Source organism: Mustelus asterias, unplaced genomic scaffold (genome assembly GCF_964213995.1).
Source record: "Mustelus asterias unplaced genomic scaffold, sMusAst1.hap1.1 HAP1_SCAFFOLD_220, whole genome shotgun sequence".
Taxonomy (NCBI): domain Eukaryota; kingdom Metazoa; phylum Chordata; class Chondrichthyes; order Carcharhiniformes; family Triakidae; genus Mustelus; species Mustelus asterias.
The window spans coordinates 412,957-434,832 of NW_027590204.1; the positions used below are offsets into that span (position 1 = coordinate 412,957).

A 21,876-nucleotide genomic window follows, 5' to 3' on the forward strand; every position below is an offset into this window, starting at 1 on the left:
AATCAATTGAACAATTTAAAAAATGACTTGGAATATCCATCAGAAAACAATCCTGACAGTTACTCAAATAAATACTTCACTCAGTCACACCAGCTTCTGAGTTTATATTTGACTGAAGTGGTTGGATTTTGCTGCTGTTTGTGGAAAACTTTGGGGCATTTGCCCAGTCCATTACGCAAACTAGCCTCCCATCCAGTGACTCCATCTACACTTCCCGCTGCCTCGGAAAAGCAGCCAACATAATCGAGAATGTCACACACCCCGGACATACTCTCTTCAACCTTTTTCCGACAAGAAAAAAGTACAAAGGTCTGAGATCATGTACCAACCGATTCAAGAAACCCTTCTTCCCTGCTGCCATCAGACTTTTGAATAGACCTACTTCTCATTAATTTGATCTTTCTCTACAGCCCAACTGTGACTGTAATACTACATTCTGCACTCTCTCCTTTCCTTCCCTATGTACAGTATGCTTTGTCTGTATAGTGCACAAGGAATAATGCTTTTCACTGTACACTAATACATGTGACAATAATAAATCAAATCAAAAAAGAACCACACGCACTCCGGACACACTCTCTTCCACCTTCTTCCATTGGGAAATAGGATACAAAAGTCTGAGATCAGGTACCAACTGACTCAAAAACAGCTTAATCCCTGCTGCCATCAGACTTTTGAATGGAGCTGCCTTATATTAAGTTGATCATTTGCTACACCCTGGATATGACTGTAACACTACATTCTGCACCCTTTTCTTTCCTTCTCTCCTATCTGCTCTATGAATGGAATGCTTTGTCTGTACAGTGTGCAAGAAATAATAATTTTCACTGTAAACCATAACATGTGACAATAATAAATCAAAATTATCCACCAATTCCCACTTCTGTTCTTTCTGATGAATGAAGGATCTGTGCACAGCTTTTTCGACCCTCCTCCCAATCTCCACATCACAGGAAAAAGATCACCAGTCAACAATAACGACTTTCAATGACGGAGGGTTTACCCAGCATTCGCCGCGGTGGTGAATGTCCCCTATTGACACCAGAGGAAGGCGCAATATCACCAGTATTGGCGCATGCGCACTGTCAGTCATGGCGATGGAGTGAGTCTTTTTGTCTCTTTGCCACGGGGAAGGAAACGGAAATTCTGAGGGAGCGATGGAGCCGGCTCTGGAGAAGAAGAGTTTCTAAACACCTGGTGGACGCCTCAAACCACGATTGAGACTCGGCGCTTCCGTGTTTGCAGCTCCGGATCTTTTTCCGCCCGAGGCCCAAGTCCAGGTTAACGGCCGCCATCTTGGATCAACGAGAGGCGCATGCGCCAGCGGTCTTCGTGACGCAACACTAAGGGCGGGGCCTAGGTTTTACAGTTCCCACCGGGTCCTAGTTTCCAGTACATCAGAATTCAAATTATTTATTCGTGTCAGAAGTAGGTTTACATTGACACGACAATGAAGTTACTGTGAAAATCCCCTAGTCGCCACACTCCGGCGCCTGTTCGGGTCCACTGAGAGAGAATTTAGCATGGCCAGTGCACCTAACCAGCACATCTTTCGGACTGTGGGAGGAAACCTGAGCACCTGAAGGAAACCCACACAGACACAGGGATAATCTGCAAACTCCACACAGACAGTGACCCAATCCGGGAACTGAAGCCAGGTCTAACCACTGTGCCACCATGCCTCCCACCAAACTGGGCAACAGGTGTCTAAACAGTTTCACCCACTCCCAGCCTGCAGCTGATGTTTGCAGGAGTCCATGAACCATGTACATATTCAGTGTGAGAGGTTGCAGTTCCTGAAGGAGCTGCTTCTCCACTTCTAGTTCCACTTCTATTCTTCCCCACGCTCCTAATCATTGGCTTCCCATGTGGAGAAGGCTTGGGAGGTCAGAGGATCTTTTCCTGGACCTGCTCTTGGGGCTGATTAAAACAGTGATTTGTAGATCTGCATGGGGTAACTAGGCTGTTGGCCTCTCTTCCGTGGTCTTGTCCATGCTCTTGTGGTCCTGGAGAAGAACCGTGCAGTGTCGACTGGAACACTCGAAAACTCCACAACTCAGGGTACAGAGTGTCTCATAGACACTGGAAACAAAGTTCTGGTTTAGTTGAGATGGAAGTTTGATTGGACCACAAGATTGGGGAAACGAAAGATAAAAGAATATTCCATGGAAACTAGAATTGTCTGTTCTGACTTTCTATCCTGTACTGACAATGATACTGACTCTGTCAATATCTTTTACAAGGTCCACGAGGGTGATGAATTGCTGATGGGAAACTGAAACCAAACATCACATCAAGAGCTGACAGAGTCCCTCAATTCATCAGAACCTGAATATCATCGACCTTTAAATGTGGAAGGAGAAATGTTTTTCTCTTTTGGCGGTGAGGAAAGATTTCAAACATCAGTGTGACTGGAAAAGCACCAAGACTTACACACACACCCGAGTGAGAGTGTTCCAGTAAACTGACTGAGGAAAGAGCTTTAACCAGTTACACAGCCTGATTTTAAAAAAAAACTCACTATTCACAGCAGAGAGCCAAAAGATGAGAAGATCTTGGGGCAGAATTAGGCCATTGGGCCCATTCAGTCTGCTCACTATTCACTGATCTGATATAATCCTGAATTCCACTTTCCTGCCTTATCCCCATGACCCTTGATTCCTTTACTGAGAAATAATATACACGTTCTTTGTGTGGACAAGGCTTGAACAGATTGTTTAACCTCGACGGACACAAGGACACCCAAGGAAACCACGGAAATGTGGGGACTGTGGGAAGGGATTCAGTTACCCTTCGCTGCTGGAAATACATCGCCGCAGTCACACTGGGGAGAAACCATTCACTTGCTCTGTGTGCAGGAAGGGATTCATTCAGTCATCCCACCTGCTGACCCACCAGCAAGTTCACATTGAAGATGGAAGACAATGTGGAGAAGTGTGAGGTTATGCACTTTGGAAGGAGGAATGGAGGCGTAGACTATTTTCTAAATGGGAAAATGCTTAGGAAATCAGAAACACAAAAGGACTTGGGAGTCCGTGTTCAAGATTCTCTTAAGGTTAACCTGCAGGTTCAGTTGGCAGTTAGGAAGGAAAATGCAATGTTAGCATTCATGTCGAGAGAGCTAGAATACAAGAGCAGGGATGTACTTCTGAAGCTGTCTAAGGCTCTGGTCAGGCTCCATTTGGACTATTATGAGCCGTTTTGGGCCTCGTATCTAAGGAAGGATGTGCTGGCCTTGGAAAGGGTCCAGAGGAGGTTGACAAGAATGATCCCTGGAATGAAGAGCTTGTCGTATGAGGAACGGTTGAGGACTCTGGGTCTGTACTGGTTGGAGTTTAGAAGGATGAGGGGGGATCTTATTGAAACTTACAGGATACTGCGAGGCCTGGATAGTGTGGATGTGGAGAGGATGTTTCCACTAGTAGGAAAAACTAGAACCAGAGGGAACACAACCTCAGGCTAAAGGGATGATCCTTTAAAACAGAGATGAGGAATTTCTTCAGCCAGAGAGTGGTGAATCTGTGGAAGTCTTTGCCGCAGGAGGCTGTTGAGGCCAGGTCATTGAGTGTCTTTAAGACAGAGGTCGATAGGTTCTTGATTAATAAGGGGATCAGCGGTTATTGGGAAAAGGCAGGAGAATGGGGATGAGAAAAATATCAGCCATGATTGAATGGTGGAGCAGACGCAATGGGCCGAGTGGCCTAATTCTGCTCCTATGTCTTATGGTCTTATTGGGAAGAGTGTGGGTTTGGGAGTTATTTAAGACAAAGATTGATATCGGATACAAAGGGAATTTAGCATTATGGGGAGGGTGAAGATCAGGCATGATCTTATTGAGTAGCAGAGCAGGCCTGAAGGGCTAAATGGCCTCTTCCTGCTTCTATTTCTTATGTTTAATCAGCAACTTCCTCATTAGTGTAGAGGTTAGTATCCCCGCCTGTCAGGGGACGCGGTGGTATAGTGGTATCGTCACTGGACTAGCAATCCAGAGACCCAGGGTGATTCTCTGGGAACCCAGGTTCAAATTCCAGCGCGGCAGATGGTGAAATTTGAATTCAATAAAAATATGGAATTAAATGTCTGATGATGACCATGAAACCATTGTCAATTGTTGTAAAAACCCATCTGGTTCACCATCTGATCCTTTAGGGAAGGAAATCTGCCATCCTTACCCGGTCTGGCCTACAATGTGACTCCAGATCCTCAGCAATGTGGTCGACTCTTAAATGCCCTCAGAGATGGGCAACAAATGCTGGCCCAGCCAGTGACCCTCACATCCCATGGACGAATAAAAAAAGATTAACCCTCAGTCTGGTTCCCCTCAAACTGCTGAGTGAGTGAAGTTAATCTTCTTTCACAAATTACCAAGACATCAGACTATAAGTCAGGACATGAACATTATTTGTTGGTTACAAATTGCAGTTAAATTTGGCACACAGACCCTTTCTAGACATGTCTAAATGTAATCAGAGTTATCCTGCAGTTCAAAACTAATGGGGAGAACTAGTTCACAAAACAAGTAACCAAGATCCTACAGGATAGTCAGTGATTCACTGTAAGTCAGCCCTAATGGATGCTGAGTATTCATTACAGCAGGGACCAGAGTCTGAGGATATAAACTGTTAAATTTACTTTCAGAATAATTCCTTCAATATCTGACAAGTTAATAACTTTGAACAACCTGTCAAACAGCTCAAAACAACATGTGATTACCAACATTCAGAGCTAACACAGTCTCATCCTAGAGCTGCAAGATTGGACTGTGATCTGTTTATTGTTCATCTTTATTTCAACACGGTTTCTAAATGATATAAATTTAAAATGAGGTTTGCAGACATGACGATCTATTGTTTGAGAGATGCGGTGGGGTACATGCTCAGTCTAACATGGGTAACTGACATTAGAGATCAGCTTCAACTGTCAGAATGAACATGTTTCAGTCCTGGATGGGATTAACAGCACCAATACCTGCAAAATATAACTTCTGTAATCACTGTGAACTCGCTGCTGTGTCACCAGATGGGGTAGGTGAGAGAATCCACTTCCACACTGGGAACAGGTGAATGGTCTCTCCCCAGTGTGAATTTATTGGTGGGTCAGCAGGTTGGAGGATCGAGTGAATCTCTTCCCCCACTCGGAGCAGCTGAACGGTCTCTCCCGAGTGTGAACTCGCTGGTGTCCAGTGAGATGAGATGATCGCTTGAATCCAGTCTTACTGTGAGAGCACCTGAATGGTCTCTCCTCAGTGTGAACACGTTGATGTTACTGCAGTTCCCCAGAACTTTTAAAGCACTTCCCACACTCTGGACGTTTAAAAGGTCTCTCGTCAGTGTGAACACGCTGGTGTTTTTTAAAATTCATTTATTAGTCACAAGTAAGGCTTACATTAACACTGCAATGAAGTTACTGTGTAATTCCCCTAGTCGCAACAGTCCAGCGCCTGTTCGGGTCAATGCACCTAAACAGCGCATCTTTCAGAATGTGGGAGGAAACTGGAGCACCCAGAGGAAACTCACGCAGACACGGGGAGAACATGCAAACTCCACACAGACAATGACCCAAGCCGGGAATCGAACCTGGGTCCCTGGCGTTGTGAGGCAGCAGTGTTAACCTACTGTGCCACTGTGCCATCCCCGTGTCTGAAGGTGGGGTTATGTCCTGAAACTCTTCCCACACTGTGAGCAGCTGAACGGTGATCTGCTGCTTCCGGCTTCTTCCCACAATCTCCAACAAAGAAAGCAGCTCCCTCCGCCAGCCACCCACACAACCCGCCCAGATAGATAAAAGCAAAATACTGCGGATGCTGGAATTTCAAACAAAAACAGAAAATGCTGGAAAATCTCAGCAGGTCTGACAGCATCTGTGGCAAGCCAACGTTTTGAGTCTAGATGACCCTTCCTCAGAGCCGATTGACTGCAGGTTCAGAGATGTGGATTCAGGGTTAGGGAAACTGGGAACTTGATCCAGTGGTCTAGCGGAAGGGAGGGAAACAGCAGAGGAATCTGATCAGATTGTCTCAATCTTAGTAACGAAGAAGCTCCATGAGCTCCTCACACTTGTTGGAGGTGAGGATGGAGGAGACAGGGGCGAGGGAGAGCCCTTCAAAAGAAACTAACTTGTTTCAGAGATATTGAAGAGTTGGCATTGTATTTAATACATAGTTGATTTATTTGACATTTATTTTCAATTTCCTAAACCTAGTCTGAGAAGTCTCTCATTGGTCAGAATACGTCGCTTGTAGATCATTTCAAAGGTTTCTCCAGTGGGAACTCAGTGTCCTTTCTGCTGAAATGACACTAAGTGAATCCCATCTGTCATTCGGGGCAGCTGAATGGTCTCTCCCCAGTGAGAAGCTGCTGTTTTGTCGGGGTGGCACGATAGCACAGTGGTTAGCACTGCTGCCTCAAAACGCCAGGGACCTGGGTTCAATTCCTGGTTTGGGTCACTGTCTGTGTGGCGTTTGCACGTTCTCCCCGTGTCTGCGTGGGTTTCCTCCGGGTGCTCTGGTTTCCTCCCACATTCTGAAAGACGTGCTGGTTAGGTGCATTGACCCGAGCAGGCACCGGAGTGTGGCAACTAGGGGATTTTCACAATAACTTCATTGCAGTGTTAATGTAAGCTAACTTGTGACGAATAAACTTTACTTTTTTCTACTTTAGGAGGGTGGCTGTTGAGTGAATCCGTTCCCAAACATGGACAAAGTGAATGGTCTCTCCCCAGTGTGAGCTCGTTGGTGTCTCAACAGGTTGGATGACTGAGTGAATCTCTTCCCACACTTGGAGCAGGTGAACGGCCTTTCCCCAGTGTGACTGCGCTGGTGTGTAATGAGGTCAGATGATCGCCTGAACCCAGTCCCGCAGTGAGAGCATCTGAACGGTCTCTCGTCAGTGTGAGTACGGCGATGGGACCCCAGGTCCCAGGAACTTTTAAAGCACTGCCCACAGTCCGAGCATTTAAAAGGTCTCTCATCAGTGTGAACTTGCTGGTGCCTCTGTAGGTGGGATGACCGAGTGAATCCCTTCCCGCACATGGAGCAGGTAAAAGGCCTCTCCCCAGTGTGAATTCGCTGGTGTGTCAATAGGTCAGATGACAGAGTGAATCCCTTCCGACAATCAGAGCAGATGAACGGCCTCTCCCCAGTGTGAATTCGCTGGTGTGTTAGCAGGTCGGATGACCGAGTGAATCCCTTCCCACACACAGAGCAGGTGAAGATCCACTCCCCAGTGTGAAATCGCCGATGTGTCAACAGATTGGTAGAATTAATGAATGCTTTTCCACACTGAGAGCAGGTGAACGGTCTCTCCCCAGTGTGAACTCGCTGGTGTGTCCGCAGCGTTGATGACTGAGTGAATCCTTTCCCACACACACGGCAGGTGAATGGCCTCTCCCGAGTGTGAATGCGTCGATGAGTCTCCAGCTTAGATTGGTAATTGAATCCCTTCTCACAGTCCCCACATTTCCATGATTTTTCCTTGTTGTGACTGCATTTATGTTCTAACAGGTCAGATGATTGGTTGAAGCCTCGTCCACACACAGAACATATGCACAGATTCTCCCCACTGTGAATGGTGCTTTTTCCTTCCAACTTCAAAATCCAATGATATTCTGGTTAAAATGAGCGACTGTCAGATCTTGATGTAATGCTCACAGTGAGCTTCGTGACTGCAAATCCTCCTGTTCTAATCCCCTGTGAAATTGATTTAAAATAGAAAAAAAAGGGAATGAGAGAGAATCCACAAAAACACAAACACAGGTCATGAAATTGAGGCCAGCACTAGGAAACAGTGACCATTAAAACTGGTGCGTTGTCATAACCCAACTGATTCACTCATGTCCTTCACGGAAGGAAACCCGCCACTTGGTCTAAAGTTTTAAAGTTTATTCATTTGTGTCACAAGTAGGCTTACATTAACACTGCAATGAAGTTACTGTGAAAATCCCCTAGTTGCCACACCCGGCGCCTGTTCAGGTACACTGAAGGAAAATTTAGCATGGCCAATGCACCTAACCAGCATGTCTTTCGGACTGTGGGAGGAAACCAGAGAACCCAGAGGAAACCCACGCAGACATGGGGAGAATGTGCAGACTCCATGCAGAAAGTGACCAAAGCCAGGATTCAAACCCAGGTCCCTAGCGCTGTGAGGCAGCAGTGCTAACCACTGTGCCACCCGATCTAGAATGTAACCTCAATGGGAGGAGGAGAGTTGGGGTGGGGGAGAGGGCCTGGGTAAGACACTCTGTCACAAAGTCGGTGCAGACTTGATGGGCTGAATAGCCTCCTTCTGCACTGTAGGGATTCTATGAATGGACTCAAGGCTGGGTGAAGCATATTTTTAACCCACACGGGAGCCAAGGGTTACCAGTGGTGTGGGTATGCAGGGCAGGGTCAGGAAAGTTGTGTGCACACAAGCCATGATCTTGTTGAATTGAAAGTATTATTGATGGACCAAATGGCCTCTTCCTGATCCTAATTCTGATGTTCCTCTGATGGAGGGATACGTGGCCATGAGCAGATGGTGACCCTGAGCCCAGACCCGTCGCCACGTCCTGAGCCCGGGCCCGTCGCCGTGCCCTGAACCCGGGCCTGTCACCGCACCCTGAACCCAGGCCCCGAACCCAGGCCCATTACTGTGCCCTGAACCCGAGCCTGTCGCCGCGCCCTGAACCCAAGCCTGTCGCCGCGCCCTGAACCTGGGCCTGTCACCGCGCCCTGAACCCAGGCCCCGAACCCGGGCCCATCACCGCGCCCTGAACCTGAGCCTGTTGCCGCGCCCTGAACCCAGGCCTGTCACCGCGCCCTGAACCCAGGCCCATCACTGCGCCCTGAACCCGAGCCTGTCACCGTGCCCCGAACCCGGGCCTGTCGCCGCGCCCTGAACCCGGGCCTGTCACCGCGCCCTGAACCCGGGCCCATCACCGCGCCCTGAACCCGGGCCCATCACCGCGCCCTGAACCCGGGCCCATCACCGCGCCCTGAACCCGGGCCCATCACCGCGCCCTGAACCCGGGCCCATCACCGCGCCCTGAACCTGAGCCTGTCGCCGCGCCCTGAACCCGGGCCCATCACCGCGCCCTGAACCCGGGCCCATCACCGCGCCCTGAACCCGGGCCCATCACCGCGCCCTGAACCCGGGCCCATCACCGCGCCCTGAACCTGAGCCTGTCGCCGCGCCCTGAACCTGGGCCTGTTACCGCGCCCTGAACCTGAGCCTTTCGCCGCGCCCTGAACCCGGGCCCATCACCGCGCCCTGAACCTGAGCCTGTCGCCGCGCCCTGAACCTGGGCCTGTTACCGCGCCCTGAACCTGAGCCTTTCGCCGCGCCCTGAACCCGGGCCTGTTACCGCGCCCTGAACCCGAGCCCCGAGCCCCGAACCTGGGCCCATCACCGTGCCCTGAACCCGAGCCTGTCGTCGCGCCCTGAACCCGAGCCTGTCGCTGCGCCCTGAACCCGAGCCTGTCGCTGCGCCCTGAACCCGAGCCTGTCGCCGCGTCCTGAACCCGAGCCTGTCGCCGTGCCCTGAACCCGAGCCTGTCGCTGCGCCCTGAACCCGAGCCTGTCGCCGCGTCCTGAACCCGAGCCTGTCGCCACGTCCTGAACCCGAGCCTGTCGCCGCGTCCTGAACCCGAGCCTGTCGCTGCGCCCTGAACCCGAGCCTGTCGCCGTGCCCTGAACCCGGGCCTGTCACCGCGCCCTGAACCTGAGCCTGTCGCCGCGCCCTGAACCCGAGCCTGTCACCGCGTCCTGAACCCGGGCCTGTCACCGCGCCCTGAACCTGAGCCTGTCGCCGCGCCCTGAACCCGAGCCTGTCGCCGTGCCCTGAACCCGAGCCTGTCGCCGCGCCCTGAACCCGAGCCTGTCGCCGTGCCCTGAACCCGAGCCTGTCGCTGCGCCCTGAACCCGAGCCTGTCGCCGTGCCCTGAACCCGAGCCTGTCGCTGCGCCCTGAACCCGAGCCTGTCGCTGCGCCCTGAACCCGAGCCTGTCGCCGTGCCCTGAACCCGGGCCTGTCACCGTGCCCTGAACCCGAGCCTGTCGCCGCGTCCTGAACCCGAGCCTGTCGCCGCGTCCTGAACCCGAGCCTGTCGCTGCGCCCTGAACCCGGGCCTGTCACCGCGTCCTGAACCCGGGCCTGTCACCGCGCCCTGAACCTGAGCCTGTCGCCGCGCCCTGAACCCGAGCCTGTCACCGCGTCCTGAACCCGGGCCTGTCACCGCGCCCTGAACCTGAGCCTGTCGCCGCGCCCTGAACCCGAGCCTGTCGCCGCGTCCTGAACCCGAGCCTGTCGCCGTGCCCTGAACCCGGGCCTGTCACCGTGCCCTGAACCCGGGCCTGTCACCGCGCCCTGAACCTGGGCCCCGAACCCGGGTCCTGAACCCGGGCCCGTCACCGTGCCCTGAACCCGAGCCTGTCACCGCGCCCTGAACCCGGGCCCGTCACCGTGCCCTGAACCTGAGCCTGTCACCGCGCCCTGAACCCGGGCCCGTCACCGTGCCCTGAACCCGAGCCTGTCACCGCGCCCTGAACCCGGGCCCGTCACCGTGCCCTGAACCTGAGCCTGTCACCGCGCCCTGAACCCGGGCCCGTCACCGTGCCCTGAACCCGGGCCTGTCACCGCGCCCTGAACCCGGGCCCGTCACCGTGCCCTGAACCCGGGCCTGTCACCGCGCCCTGTGCTCAGACTGAGGAGACAATCAATGATTTTCTCACCTGGTCACTGGGACCCTGAAACCCCGCCCACTATCTATTGCGTCACGGGGATAGCCACGCATGCGCCCTGCTCCCTGCTGAACAAAGATGGCGGCGGCGGCACTGGGCCTGATCCCGGGAAAATCACCTCTGCTAAACACCCGAGACCCGCAGGCTCTTATTCCAGCCTTGCGGCCTACAGTGGGTGTTTGTGAAGCCTCCGCTCCCTCCCCACCCCGAATCCCGGCTCCATTCCTCCCTCCGCCCCACCGACTCTCACCACCTGAAAAAACGCGTCTCATACACTCGGAGCAAAATGATACCGCGCATGCGTCCGAAAAGAGCACCACGCCTGCGCACTGGACTCCTGTGGAATGAATAGGGCACTTTCACATCCGCAACGAATGTTGGGTAATAGCAGCGCCATTGAATAATGAACTTGAGGATCAAAATAACGTCACCCAATTAAGAAAAATTACTTTTTAAAAACTCACACATTTCGGCAATTAAGGACCCCACGCACCCCAGACATTCTCTCTTCCACCTTCTTCCGTCGGGAAAAGATACAAAAGTCTGAGGTCACGTACCATCCGACTCAAGAACAGCTTCTTCCCTGCTGCTGTCAGACTTTTGCATGGACCTACCTCGCATTAAGTTGATCTTTCTCTACACCCGAGCTATGACTGTAATACTAGAGTCTGCACTCTCTCCTTTCCTTCTCTATGAACGGTATGCTTTGTCTGTATAGCCGCACAAGAAGCAATACTTTTCACTGTATCCCAATACATGTGACAATCAAATCAAATCACCCACTGCTTCCTCACGGCAGAAAGGAAACCACTCGCTCACTAATTCAAACTCTAAGTGATTATAGGTATTGCCAGTAAGAGTCCAGGATAAATTGTTATTTGTAAAGTGAAAATACATGAGCAGCAGGAGTTAGTGAGGAGGGTGATGGTAATAACCAGGAAAAAGTGTTTCAGAGGGGATTCCTTGGTATCCACCCAAAACAGTCATTGTCACAGTTAAACCTTATTTAAACACTTGTCAGGCCATGGACCCTGGTGTGACTGTGGTCAAAGAGACTGTATACCATTGGAAAGACTTTCCCTCATCGTTCACAGCAAATAAGGACTTACCCGTCCTGCCCGATGAGAGTTTCTATCACAAAGCTATCTCTAATTTGACTTGGGCCACACCTTAGAAAATAATTAATTTTGTTTATGCATCAAATTGAACAGATTTCTCTTTCCAGTCTTCAATATGTTAGTTGATTATTGTTGTAGATAAAGATACCTCTGTCTATTCGTAGGTCAAAATACATTGGTTTATTTTCACAATTGTGGGAGACCGTCCGATGCCTAACACGGCCGCAGACCTCTCAGCAAATACAGGTTAAGAACATACATTTATACCCTTCCTTGCACGTCCGCAGTTTCCCAGGCCTCACAGGTTCCCAGGCTGTTGCTTGTGAACCTTGCTGCCTTGGGGTTTTCTTCACGGTTATCCCAAGGCCGTGAGTGTTGTTGTTCTCTGTGAGCACAGGTGGGGTATCTTACTAACATACAAGGTTCCAGTCTTCGTACAAACAAGTTAATTGGCATACAACAATTTATATACATTCGTAGGTACTTGTATAATGTATATCGGTACAGGCTATGAATATATATGAAGATATCATTATACGTCACAGAAGGCCGACATGTAGGTTTCCACTGTTACACAGCAATACGTAATTAAAGAATACAAAATGGTGGGTTAGCCACATTCTTGAACAGAAAAACTTACAACAGCTGTGCTCTTATCTGTTCTTGGATACATGTGCATGAAAACACCCGAACGTAAACATGAGTTTGACAGTATTTCTCACAATCCCTAAATATCACAGAATTCACTTTGACACTGTAGGTATTAGAGTTCATTAACCCATTCCCGACTTCACTCCCCCCTTTTGGTCGGGTGCCAGGTGGTCCACACATGGCCCCATGACCAATTCAGAACCACATGTTATCGGCGAATCGGCCTAGCTCCAGCTCCTTTGTCGGGGGGCCTGCCCCCTCTGCCTGTACACTGGTGCCCGCTGTTACTGTTTTGCAACAGGCGTTCAATAATGCCATACAAACACAGCAAGTAATTACAAATACAATTAATACAATCAATCCATGCACCAGGTACGCACCCCATGACCCGAACCATTGCCCCAGCCATCCCAGAAGGTTATAATTGTGATATTGGTTCCCCTCAGCCTGTATTGTTTTCGCCACGTGTTTAATATAAGAACATAAGAAATAGGAGCAGGAGTAGGCCATCTAGCCCCTCGAGCCTGCCCCGCCATTCAATAAGATCATGGCTGATCTGACGTGGATCAGTACCACTTACCCGCCTGATCCCCATAACCCTTAATTCCCTTACCGCTCAGGAATCCATCCATCCGCGCTTTAAACATATTCAGCGAGGTAGCCTCCACCACCTCAGTGGGCAGAGAATTCCAGAGATTCACCACCCTCTGGGAGAAGAAGTTCCTCCTCAACTCTGTCTTAAACCGACCCCCCTTTATTTTGAGGCTGTGTCCTCTAGTTTTAACTTCCTTACTAAGTGGAAAGAATCTCTCCGCCTCCACCCTATCCAGCCCCCGCATTATCTTATAAGTCTCCATAAGATCCCCCCTCATCCTTCTAAACTCCAACGAGTACAAACCCAATCTCCTCAGCCTCTCCTCATAATCCAAACCCCTCATCTCCGGTATCAACCTGGTGAACCTTCTCTGTACTCCCTCCAATGCCAATATATCCTTCCTCATATAAGGGGACCAATACTGCACACAGTATTCCAGCTGCGGCCTCACCAATGCCCTGTACAGGTGCATCAAGACATCCCTGCTTTTATATTATATATTTATTATATATTATATATTTATGATCTGCTAAGTGAGTTATATTCTGCGAAGCATCGGGAATATACGTACACCATTCCGAGCCAACTATATTCCACCTCGGGAGGCGAGCACATAATCGAGTGCCAATCGGTTCTGTAACGCCACAGTCTGAATAGCTACGACCACTGCTGATGTTTCAGAGACGGCCGTGCTCACCTCCTCCAACCCGTCCTTAGTCGCATTAGCAATTCTCTCTAGGGTCGAGGCCATCCGTATAAGTTCTTGTGCTGCCTTTGCTGTCCCACAAAGTGGGTAGGCTATCATGATGAACTGTTCTGTCTCACAAATGGCTCGCTTAGCCCCAAGGGTGTTGGGGCCTCCAGAGGGTGTTTGTGAATCCTCCCCGCCCACCTCCCAGGGTTTCCTTCCTTCCCAGAGATCAGAGTCCTCATTGATTTGAGGCCAAAGTGTAACCTCTTATTTATTGTCCCCCTCCCCCATCCTCTGATGTGAACCATCCTCCAGTGGCTGAGCCAGGATGGGGCCGTTAACCTGGGCCTGTTCCCGGGAGGGAGGGAGGGAGAAGCCCCGCAGCTGCAAACCAGGGAGCTGACAATGATTCTGAAGGGTTTGCGGATCCACAAAGTGTTTCCAAATCCTCTCAGCCACCGCCTAACGCTGACTCCGCTTCTCCGGGACAAACAAGCGCCAAGGCCAGCAATGACACTGCGCATGCTCCACATCACAATGCCCACGGACTGATTGACGGCAGCTCCAGACCAATAGGAAAAGGGGGCGGGGGTGGAGAACCAAGCGGGAGTGGCTGGTCCTCCAACCAATCAGAGTGAATGAGGGGCGGGACCTGAAGCATGCGCAGTGCGGGTAATGGCGCGGACGGTCGGTTTTAATTTGGAAGCGAGATCAATACGAGGTAGAGGGCGGCGTGCAGGGAATGATAAATGTGGCGGGTGGGTGGAGAGGCTTTGTAAACATGTTGTTCAAACCCAAACCCCGGAAATGAACTTCCCGGTCCCCCCCTTTGTACCAAATGGAGTGGTGGCTTGTCGTGTTAGACCCGGGCTGACTGCCGCCATAGAGGCTGCATGTGGGAGGCCGGCAGGGATTGTGATCGGAGAGTGAAGCCCTGACGTCACAATGGAATGGGTGGGGGTGTGATGTCACAATGGAATGGGTGAGGGTGTGATGTCACAATGGAATGGGTGAGGGTGTGACGTCATAATGGAATGGGCGATAGTGTGACGTCAATGGAATGGGCGATAGTGTGACGTCACAATGGAATGGGCGATAGTGTGACGTCACAATGGAATGGGTGAGGGTGGGACGTCACAATGGAATGGGCGAGGGTGGGACGTCACAATGGAATGGGCGAGGGTGGGACGTCACAATGGAATGGGCGAGGGTGGGACGTCACAATGGAATGGGCGAGGGTGGGACGTCACAATGGAATGGGCGAGGGTGGGACGTCACAATGGAATGGGCGAGGGTGGGACGTCACAATGGAATGGGCGAGGGTGGGACATCACAATGGAATGGGCGAGGGTGGGACGTCACAATGGAATGGGCGAGGGTGGGACGTCACAATGGAATGGGTGAGGGTGGGACGTCACAATGGAATGGGTGAGGGTGGGACGTCACAATGGAATGGGAGAGGGTGTGACGTCACAATGGAAATGGGAGAGGGTGTGACGTCACAATGGAAATGGGAGAGGGTGTGACGTCACAATGGAATGGGCGATAGTGTGACGTCACAATGGAATGGGTGAGAGTTCCAGATGAGCTGAGACTGGGCTGGAGTCGGGTGATGACACTGACATGTGGCCCGGTGGCACAGTGGTTAGTGCAGCTGCCTAACAGGGCCAGGGACCCGGGTTCAATTCCAGCCTTGGGTCGCTGTCTGTGCAGAGTTTCTACATTCTCCCCTTGTCTGTGTGGGTTTCCTCCGGGTGTTCCGGTTTCCTTCCACAGTCCAAAGATGTGCCGGTTAGACGGATTGGCCATGATAAATTGCCACTTGGTATCAGAGGGATTAACAGGGTAAATACGTGGATAGGGCCTGGATGGGATTGTTGTCGGTGCAGGTTCGATGGGCTGAATGGCCTCCTTCTACCTGTATTTTATTATTCATTATTATTAATTAATTACTATTAATGCTTCTGTGAATGAAGGTGGTCTTGATGATGTGGACATGTGGCTGGAAGCTCATGTTGGGATGAACTATTTCACCCTGGTTGTGAACAGCCTGGTTCAGCCCAGACAGTTGCCAGGTGGAGAGATAAAGTTGTTGGCGAGGGAGTGGAGTTTGTAGTGGGGACTGAACACAATGGGTTCAGTCTTCCCAGTATTTATATGAAATAAATTTCTGTTCTTTCAGTACTGGATGTCAGACAAGTCAGGGTGGTGTGTGAGTTGGAGAGGAACTTGGAGCTGATGATGTTCACAGGGTTTGGAAATTCTGTCAAAGTTCCTGTTGAGTTGTAGATGTATAAAATCTCTCTCCTCACCTCCGGCCTCTCCTACTTCTCTCTGTTTCCACTCAGGGTGGAGATGCCAGCATTGGACTGGGGTAAGCACAGTAAGAAGTCTCACAACACCAGGTTAAAATCCAACAGGTTAATTTGGTAGAATAAGCCACAGGCTTTCGGAGCGCTGCCCCTTCATCAGGTGAGTGAGAGTTCTGTTCACAAACAGGGCATATAAAGACACAAACTCAATTTACAAGATAAGATAATGGTTGCAATGTGAGTCTTTACAGGTAATTAAGTCTTAAACGTACTGACAATGTGAGTGGAGAGAGGGTTAAGCACAGGTTAAAGAGATGTGTATTGTCTCCAGCCAGGACAGTTAGTGAGATTTTGCAAGCCCAGGCAAGTCGTGGGGGTTACAGATAGTGTGACATGAACTCAAGATCCCGGTTGAGGCCGTCCTCATGTGTGATTGACAGATCCATGCTCACTGCTTCCTGCCCTGGACGCAGAGAGCTGAAAATTTCCATGCAGGCTGCCAGACAGATAGATGTCCACATTACTGGAGTAAAAATGTGTGGAATATACAGACCAAATTCACTTCATTCCCTACAGTTGCTGCAAGTCCCCAATTTCCCCCAGAATGAGAAAAGAAATGGAAAGGGGGAAACATTGATTTCCTCCCAGATGTTGTCCAGAGGAGGAAGTTTCACTCTGAAGCTCATTGGACAACGTCTGCATTGTGACGGCACAATGGAGCCCTGCCTGAATCAGCCAATAGGAATCACTCTGCTCCGCGGTGATGTCTCCGGGTTCCAGTCCGCAGGCCTGGGCGCGTGGACCCGGGAGCCCCGCCCCCACCCATTGTTCCCCTCCCCCTGCACCTCCTCGAGCCAAGATTTCCAGGCAACCGGCTGACGGCTCCGGACAGAGCGAGAAGCCGCTCGGTGATCTCCCCCTCCCCCCGGCCCGGGACTGTAAATGTGCGGGGGAAGGGAAGCTGCGCATGTGCGGGGGAGAGAGGAAGCTGTGCATGTGCAGGGGAGAGCCCACCCTCTGATCTTCATGCTGAGGTGTTGACCAATGGGAAGAGTTGGAGGACCGGAAGGACTCTGGTCCTCCAGCCAATCAGAGCGTGGGCTTTGTGTGAATGAAGATTGATCTTCAGACAGACTCAAACCTCCTCCTGTCTCAAACATCGGAGTTTGTTTCTGTAGTGAAGTGGCTTCACGTTCGCCTGAAACGCAGAAGTCCCCGGGTCAGAACCGGGCAGAAACTTGGACTTGTTTCTCTGATACATCTGTGAGTAACACACTTTCTTTTTCCACCACAGTTTGTTCACAGGTTTTTGGCTTCCTGCAGGGAGGAAGGGAAGGGGGAAGGAAGGTGGGAGGTGAACTGTTGCCTGCCTGCCTGCCGCCTGGCCTGCCTGCCTCTGGAGGGTGTGCTCTCCCCGGAGGGAGGGAGGAAGAGAGGACGAGGAGTGACTGGAGAGGAGGGGGGGGCAAAGTCATTTCAGACTGTCTAATTTTTCCATCTGCAGTGGGGGGGGGGGGGGGGGGGGGGGGGGGCGGGGGTGAAGATAACACAGACTTGAACTGTTTGCGCCCAACAGCGCCCCAAGACCCAAGTCCCCCACCCACTGCTGCTGACCCCAACACCGGCACCCCCTCCCCTCCTGACTGGGGCACCGGCCCCCCTCCGTGCCTTGTTGCTAGTCTTCCTCCTGCTCCTCTGACCTCCTCTCACTCCAGGGAGAGAGCACCTAGACCCCCATCCACCTACCCCACCCTCCCTTATTTTTCCCTCCTCTTATACACCCTGCCGTACATCTGGGCAGTCTCGGGGTGGGTGTAGCACTCCCTTGAAAGGATGGCGACATCACCAGCGTCGCCGGTGGCAGAGCCTTCTCGGCCCACCTATGCAGGTGTGGCGGCTGCCAGAGCCCCCGCCGCTCCCAAGGCCCTGCCGCCATTCTCTCTGATAACGAGACAGCTCGGGGTTAAGTGCTACGCCCACCCCGACATGTCTATCGAGGCCTGCGTCAAGGCAATGGCTGGGGTTGTCGGCCCCTCAGCCATTGTCGCGGCCTCAAAGATGTACGGCCGGGCCGTATTCTTTTTGAAGGCCGAGCAGGCGGTCCACCTCGCCCTGGAGAGGGGGCTCACGGTGGGCGGGACGTTCCTGGCAGTGGACCCTTTGGAGGCCACCGCCCATAATATCATGATATCAAACGTCCCGCCCTTCCTACCGAGTGAGCTCCTCCTCCCCCACCTCCATCTACTGGGGGAGGTCAGGTCCGGGGTGCAGCCGATCCCGCTCGGCCTTAGGGACCCCTCCCTGCGCCACATATACTCCTTCCGGCGCCAGGTTTTTGTCCGCCTGGCCCGGGAGGAGGAACTGGAGGGAGGTTTCAGTATCCCCCATGAGGGGACCACGTATCGGGTCTTTTGGTCCGCGGACGGTGTGCGGTGCCATGCCTGTAAGGAGGCGGGGCATGTGCGGAAAAACTGCCCCGTCTCCAAGGCCGCCGACCGCCAACCCAAGGCAGCCGCAGCTGGCACCACAGCCCCCTCTCCCCCCAAACCAGTACCATCTGCCCCCCGCGAGGGGAGGCCACGCCGGCAGCAGCTGCCACCTCAGCTGCCGGCAGGGGGGGAGCGGAGCCTCCGCGTGGCCAAAAGGCCCAGAAGGGCGCAATAAAAAAGAAGGGGGGTACCGGGACCCCGGCCCCCAAGAAAGACACCCCAACCACCCCGGCAGCCGGCTCGGGGACTGCCTCAGTCTCCACCTGCGCCCCCCCCCCCCCACCACCATCTGCCGGGCCCGTGGGCTCTCCGGGGCCAAGTGCTGGGTCCGGCGCTGCGGATGCCCAGGATCATGGGCCCGAGCATGGGGGGGGTTAGCGACCCCGAGCCGGCAAAACTGGCGACACCGCCACCTCGGGGGGACGTGATGGGGGGTCAGGGGGGGTGCGGCAAGGCGAAGAGGGGCCTCACTTGCCCGAGAGCAGGTTAACAAAAAGAGGCGGGGCCCCTCGGGCACCGTGGAGTTCGAGGTCTTCGTGCCCCTCCCCCCTTGTGAATCATCTCCTGCCGTGCCCCCACCTGTCTTTGTGCCTTGTCCCCAGAAAAAAGGGGGCAAGGCACCCTATAAATCAAAACATGTGCTGCCTCAGTCCCCCGGCGAGGAGTCTCCGGGGCCGGGTGGCAGCGGGGCCCCCACGGCTCTGTTCCACCCGGTCGATTACAACCCGGAGTTCTTCTTTAGCATGTCAGGGGACTGGGGCAACACCCCAATGTTCGTGTCCCTATCATCAGGTGGTCCACGGGAGGAGGCCAAGTGGGTGACGGCCAGGAAGGGTAAAGCTCGGGTGATTGAGAGCACCCCGGTGGATGTGCCCCTACACAACAAGTACTCCTGCCTGAGTACTGTTGGGAGGGACAGCCCACCTGGGGGAAGCAGCAGTGGCCGTGTCTCCGGGGTGGAGTCCAGCCCTGTAACTCAGAGGGCTAAAGAAAAGAGGGGAAGGCAGTATTAATCGGGGACTCGGCAGTCAGGGGGACGGACAGGCGATTTTGCGGAGGCAGGCGGGAGTCTCGCATGGTGGTCTGCCTCCCTGGGGCTGGGATTCAGGATGTCGCTGGGCGAGTCCCAGAAATCCTGAGGGGGGAGGGAGAGGAGCCGGAGGTAGCAGTACATATTGGTACCGCTGATGTGGGAAGGAAGGGGTCATGAAAAGAGAGTATAGGGAATTAGGGAGACAGCCGAGAAGGAGGAAAGCAAAGGTAGTAATCTCAGGATTGCTGCCTGTGCCACGGGAAGGCGAGGACAGGAATGGAGTGAGGTGGAGGATGAATGTGTGGCTGAGGGGCTGGTGCAGGGGGCAGGGATTCAGGTTCCTGGACCATTGGGACCTCTTCAGGGGCAGGTGTGACCTGCACACAAAAAACGGGTGGCACTTGAATCCCAGGGGGACCAATATCCTGGCAGGAAGGTTGGCTAAGGCTACTGGGGAGAGTTTAAACTCGATAGGTTTGGGGGAGGGGATCAGAGTGAGGAAGTTATCTCGCAAACAGAGAAGGGTTATTGGCAGTGCAAGAGGGTGGATGGACAGGGAATAGAGAAGGGGAGAGCTCAGACCAAAGGATTGAGATGTGTTTACTTTAATGCCAGGAGTATAGTGAATAAAGGGGATGAGCTCAGAGCGTGATCGATGCCTGGAAGTATGATGTGGTGGCCATTACGGAGACTTGGATGTCTCAGGGACAGGACTGGATACTCCAGGTGCCGGGATTCAGATGTTTCAGGAAGGACAGGGAGGGAGGCAAGAGAGGGGGTGGAGTGGCACTGCTGATCAGGGATAGTGTCACAGCTGTAGAGAAGGTGTATGCTGTGGAGGGATTGTCCACCGAGTCTCTGTGGGTGGAGGTACAGAGTGCAAAGGGGCCGGTCACTTTGCTGGGAGTTTTCGATAGGCCGCCTAATAGTAACAGGGAGGTGGAGGAGCAGATAGGGCAACAGATCCTGGAGAGATGCAGTAATAGCAGAGTTGTTGTGATGGGAGACTTTAATTTCCCAAACATAGATTGGAATATCCCGAGGGTAAGGGGATTGGATGGGAAAGAGTTCATTAGGTGTGTTCAGGAGGGTTTCCTGACACAGCATGTGGACAAGCCTACAAGAGGAGAGGCTGTACTTGATCTGATACTGACCAATGAACCTGGACAGGTGTCAGATCTCTCAGTGGGAGAGCATCTTGGGGATAGCGGTCATAACTCTATCTCCTTTAGGCTTGCATTAGAAAAAACGAGAGGATCAGGCAAGCCAGGAAAGTGTTTATATGGAGTAAGGGGAAATATGAAGACATTAGACAGCAAATTAGAGTAGTAAATTGGAAGGAGGTATTCTCAGGGAAATGTACTGAAGAGAGGTGGCAGTTTTTCAAGGAATGCCTGTCTAGAGTTCTACAGAACAACGTTCCGAGCAGACAGGGAGGTGTTGGTCAGTTAAAGGAACTGTGGTGCACGAAAGCTGTGCGGGACCGAGTCGAGAAGAAAAGGAAAGCGTACAAAAGACTCAGAGCTTGGCAAAGATAGGGATTTAGAAGAGTATACGACTTGTCGGAAGGGACTAAAGAAGGAAATTAGGAGAGCCAGAAGGGGTCACGAGAAGGCCCTGGCAGGTAGGATTAAGGAGAACCCCAAGGCATTCTATAAATATGTGAAGAGTAAAAGGATGAGACGTGATGGAATAGGGCCTATAAAAGGTGAAGGCGGGAAAGTCTGTACGGAACCAGTAGAAATGGCAGAGGTGCTCTGAGTATTTTGCCTGTTTTCACAGAGGAGAAGGACCTGGGTGGATGTACTGCGGGCTTGTGGTGGACTGAAAAGATTGAGTAGGTGGACTTTAAGAAAGAGGTTGTGCTGGAATCTTTGAATGGCATCAAGATAGATAAGTCGCCGGGTCCGGATGGGATGGACCCCAGGTTACTCGGCCTGGGGAGGTTTGTTGCTGGCTTTAAAAAGGGATTGCCTTGGAGGTTTCAGCCTCACTGTTCCACAGAGAGAGCTGAGGGTAAGAGAGTGTTTTTTAGTGGAGATTTATTATTTTTTTCAGTTAATTTTGTGCGTAAAATCAGAGGTTTTTTTTTTCAAAACCGGAAGTAGGCCTGGGGAGGTTTGTTGCTGGCTTTAAAAGGCAGGCAGCACTTACGAGCGGGCAGTGGAGCAAGTGAAGCAGAGTGGGAGCTGGCAGGGCTTTGGCTCACAGGGCTTGTGGGAAGCAGAGTGAGAGCTGTCAGGGCTTTGGCTCAGAGGCTTAGGCGGTAA

At 52.2% G+C, this 21,876-nt stretch overlaps 1 protein-coding gene across 1 annotated transcript in view; it reads right to left on the reverse strand.

Annotated features, from left to right (window-relative positions):
- Window positions 1-4,726: 4,726 nt before the first annotated feature.
- LOC144485792 (uncharacterized) overlaps window positions 4,727-21,876 on the reverse strand; it is a 64,637-nt gene continuing 47,487 nt past the window's right edge. Inside the window, exons 4-5 of the mRNA XM_078203879.1 lie at window positions 7,816-7,819; window positions 4,727-7,411 (exon numbers count right to left, since the gene is read on the reverse strand). Coding sequence (XP_078060005.1) covers window positions 6,656-7,411; window positions 7,816-7,819 — 760 coding nt within the window. The 3' untranslated portion in view covers window positions 4,727-6,655. The remainder of the gene's footprint in view (window positions 7,412-7,815; window positions 7,820-21,876) is intronic.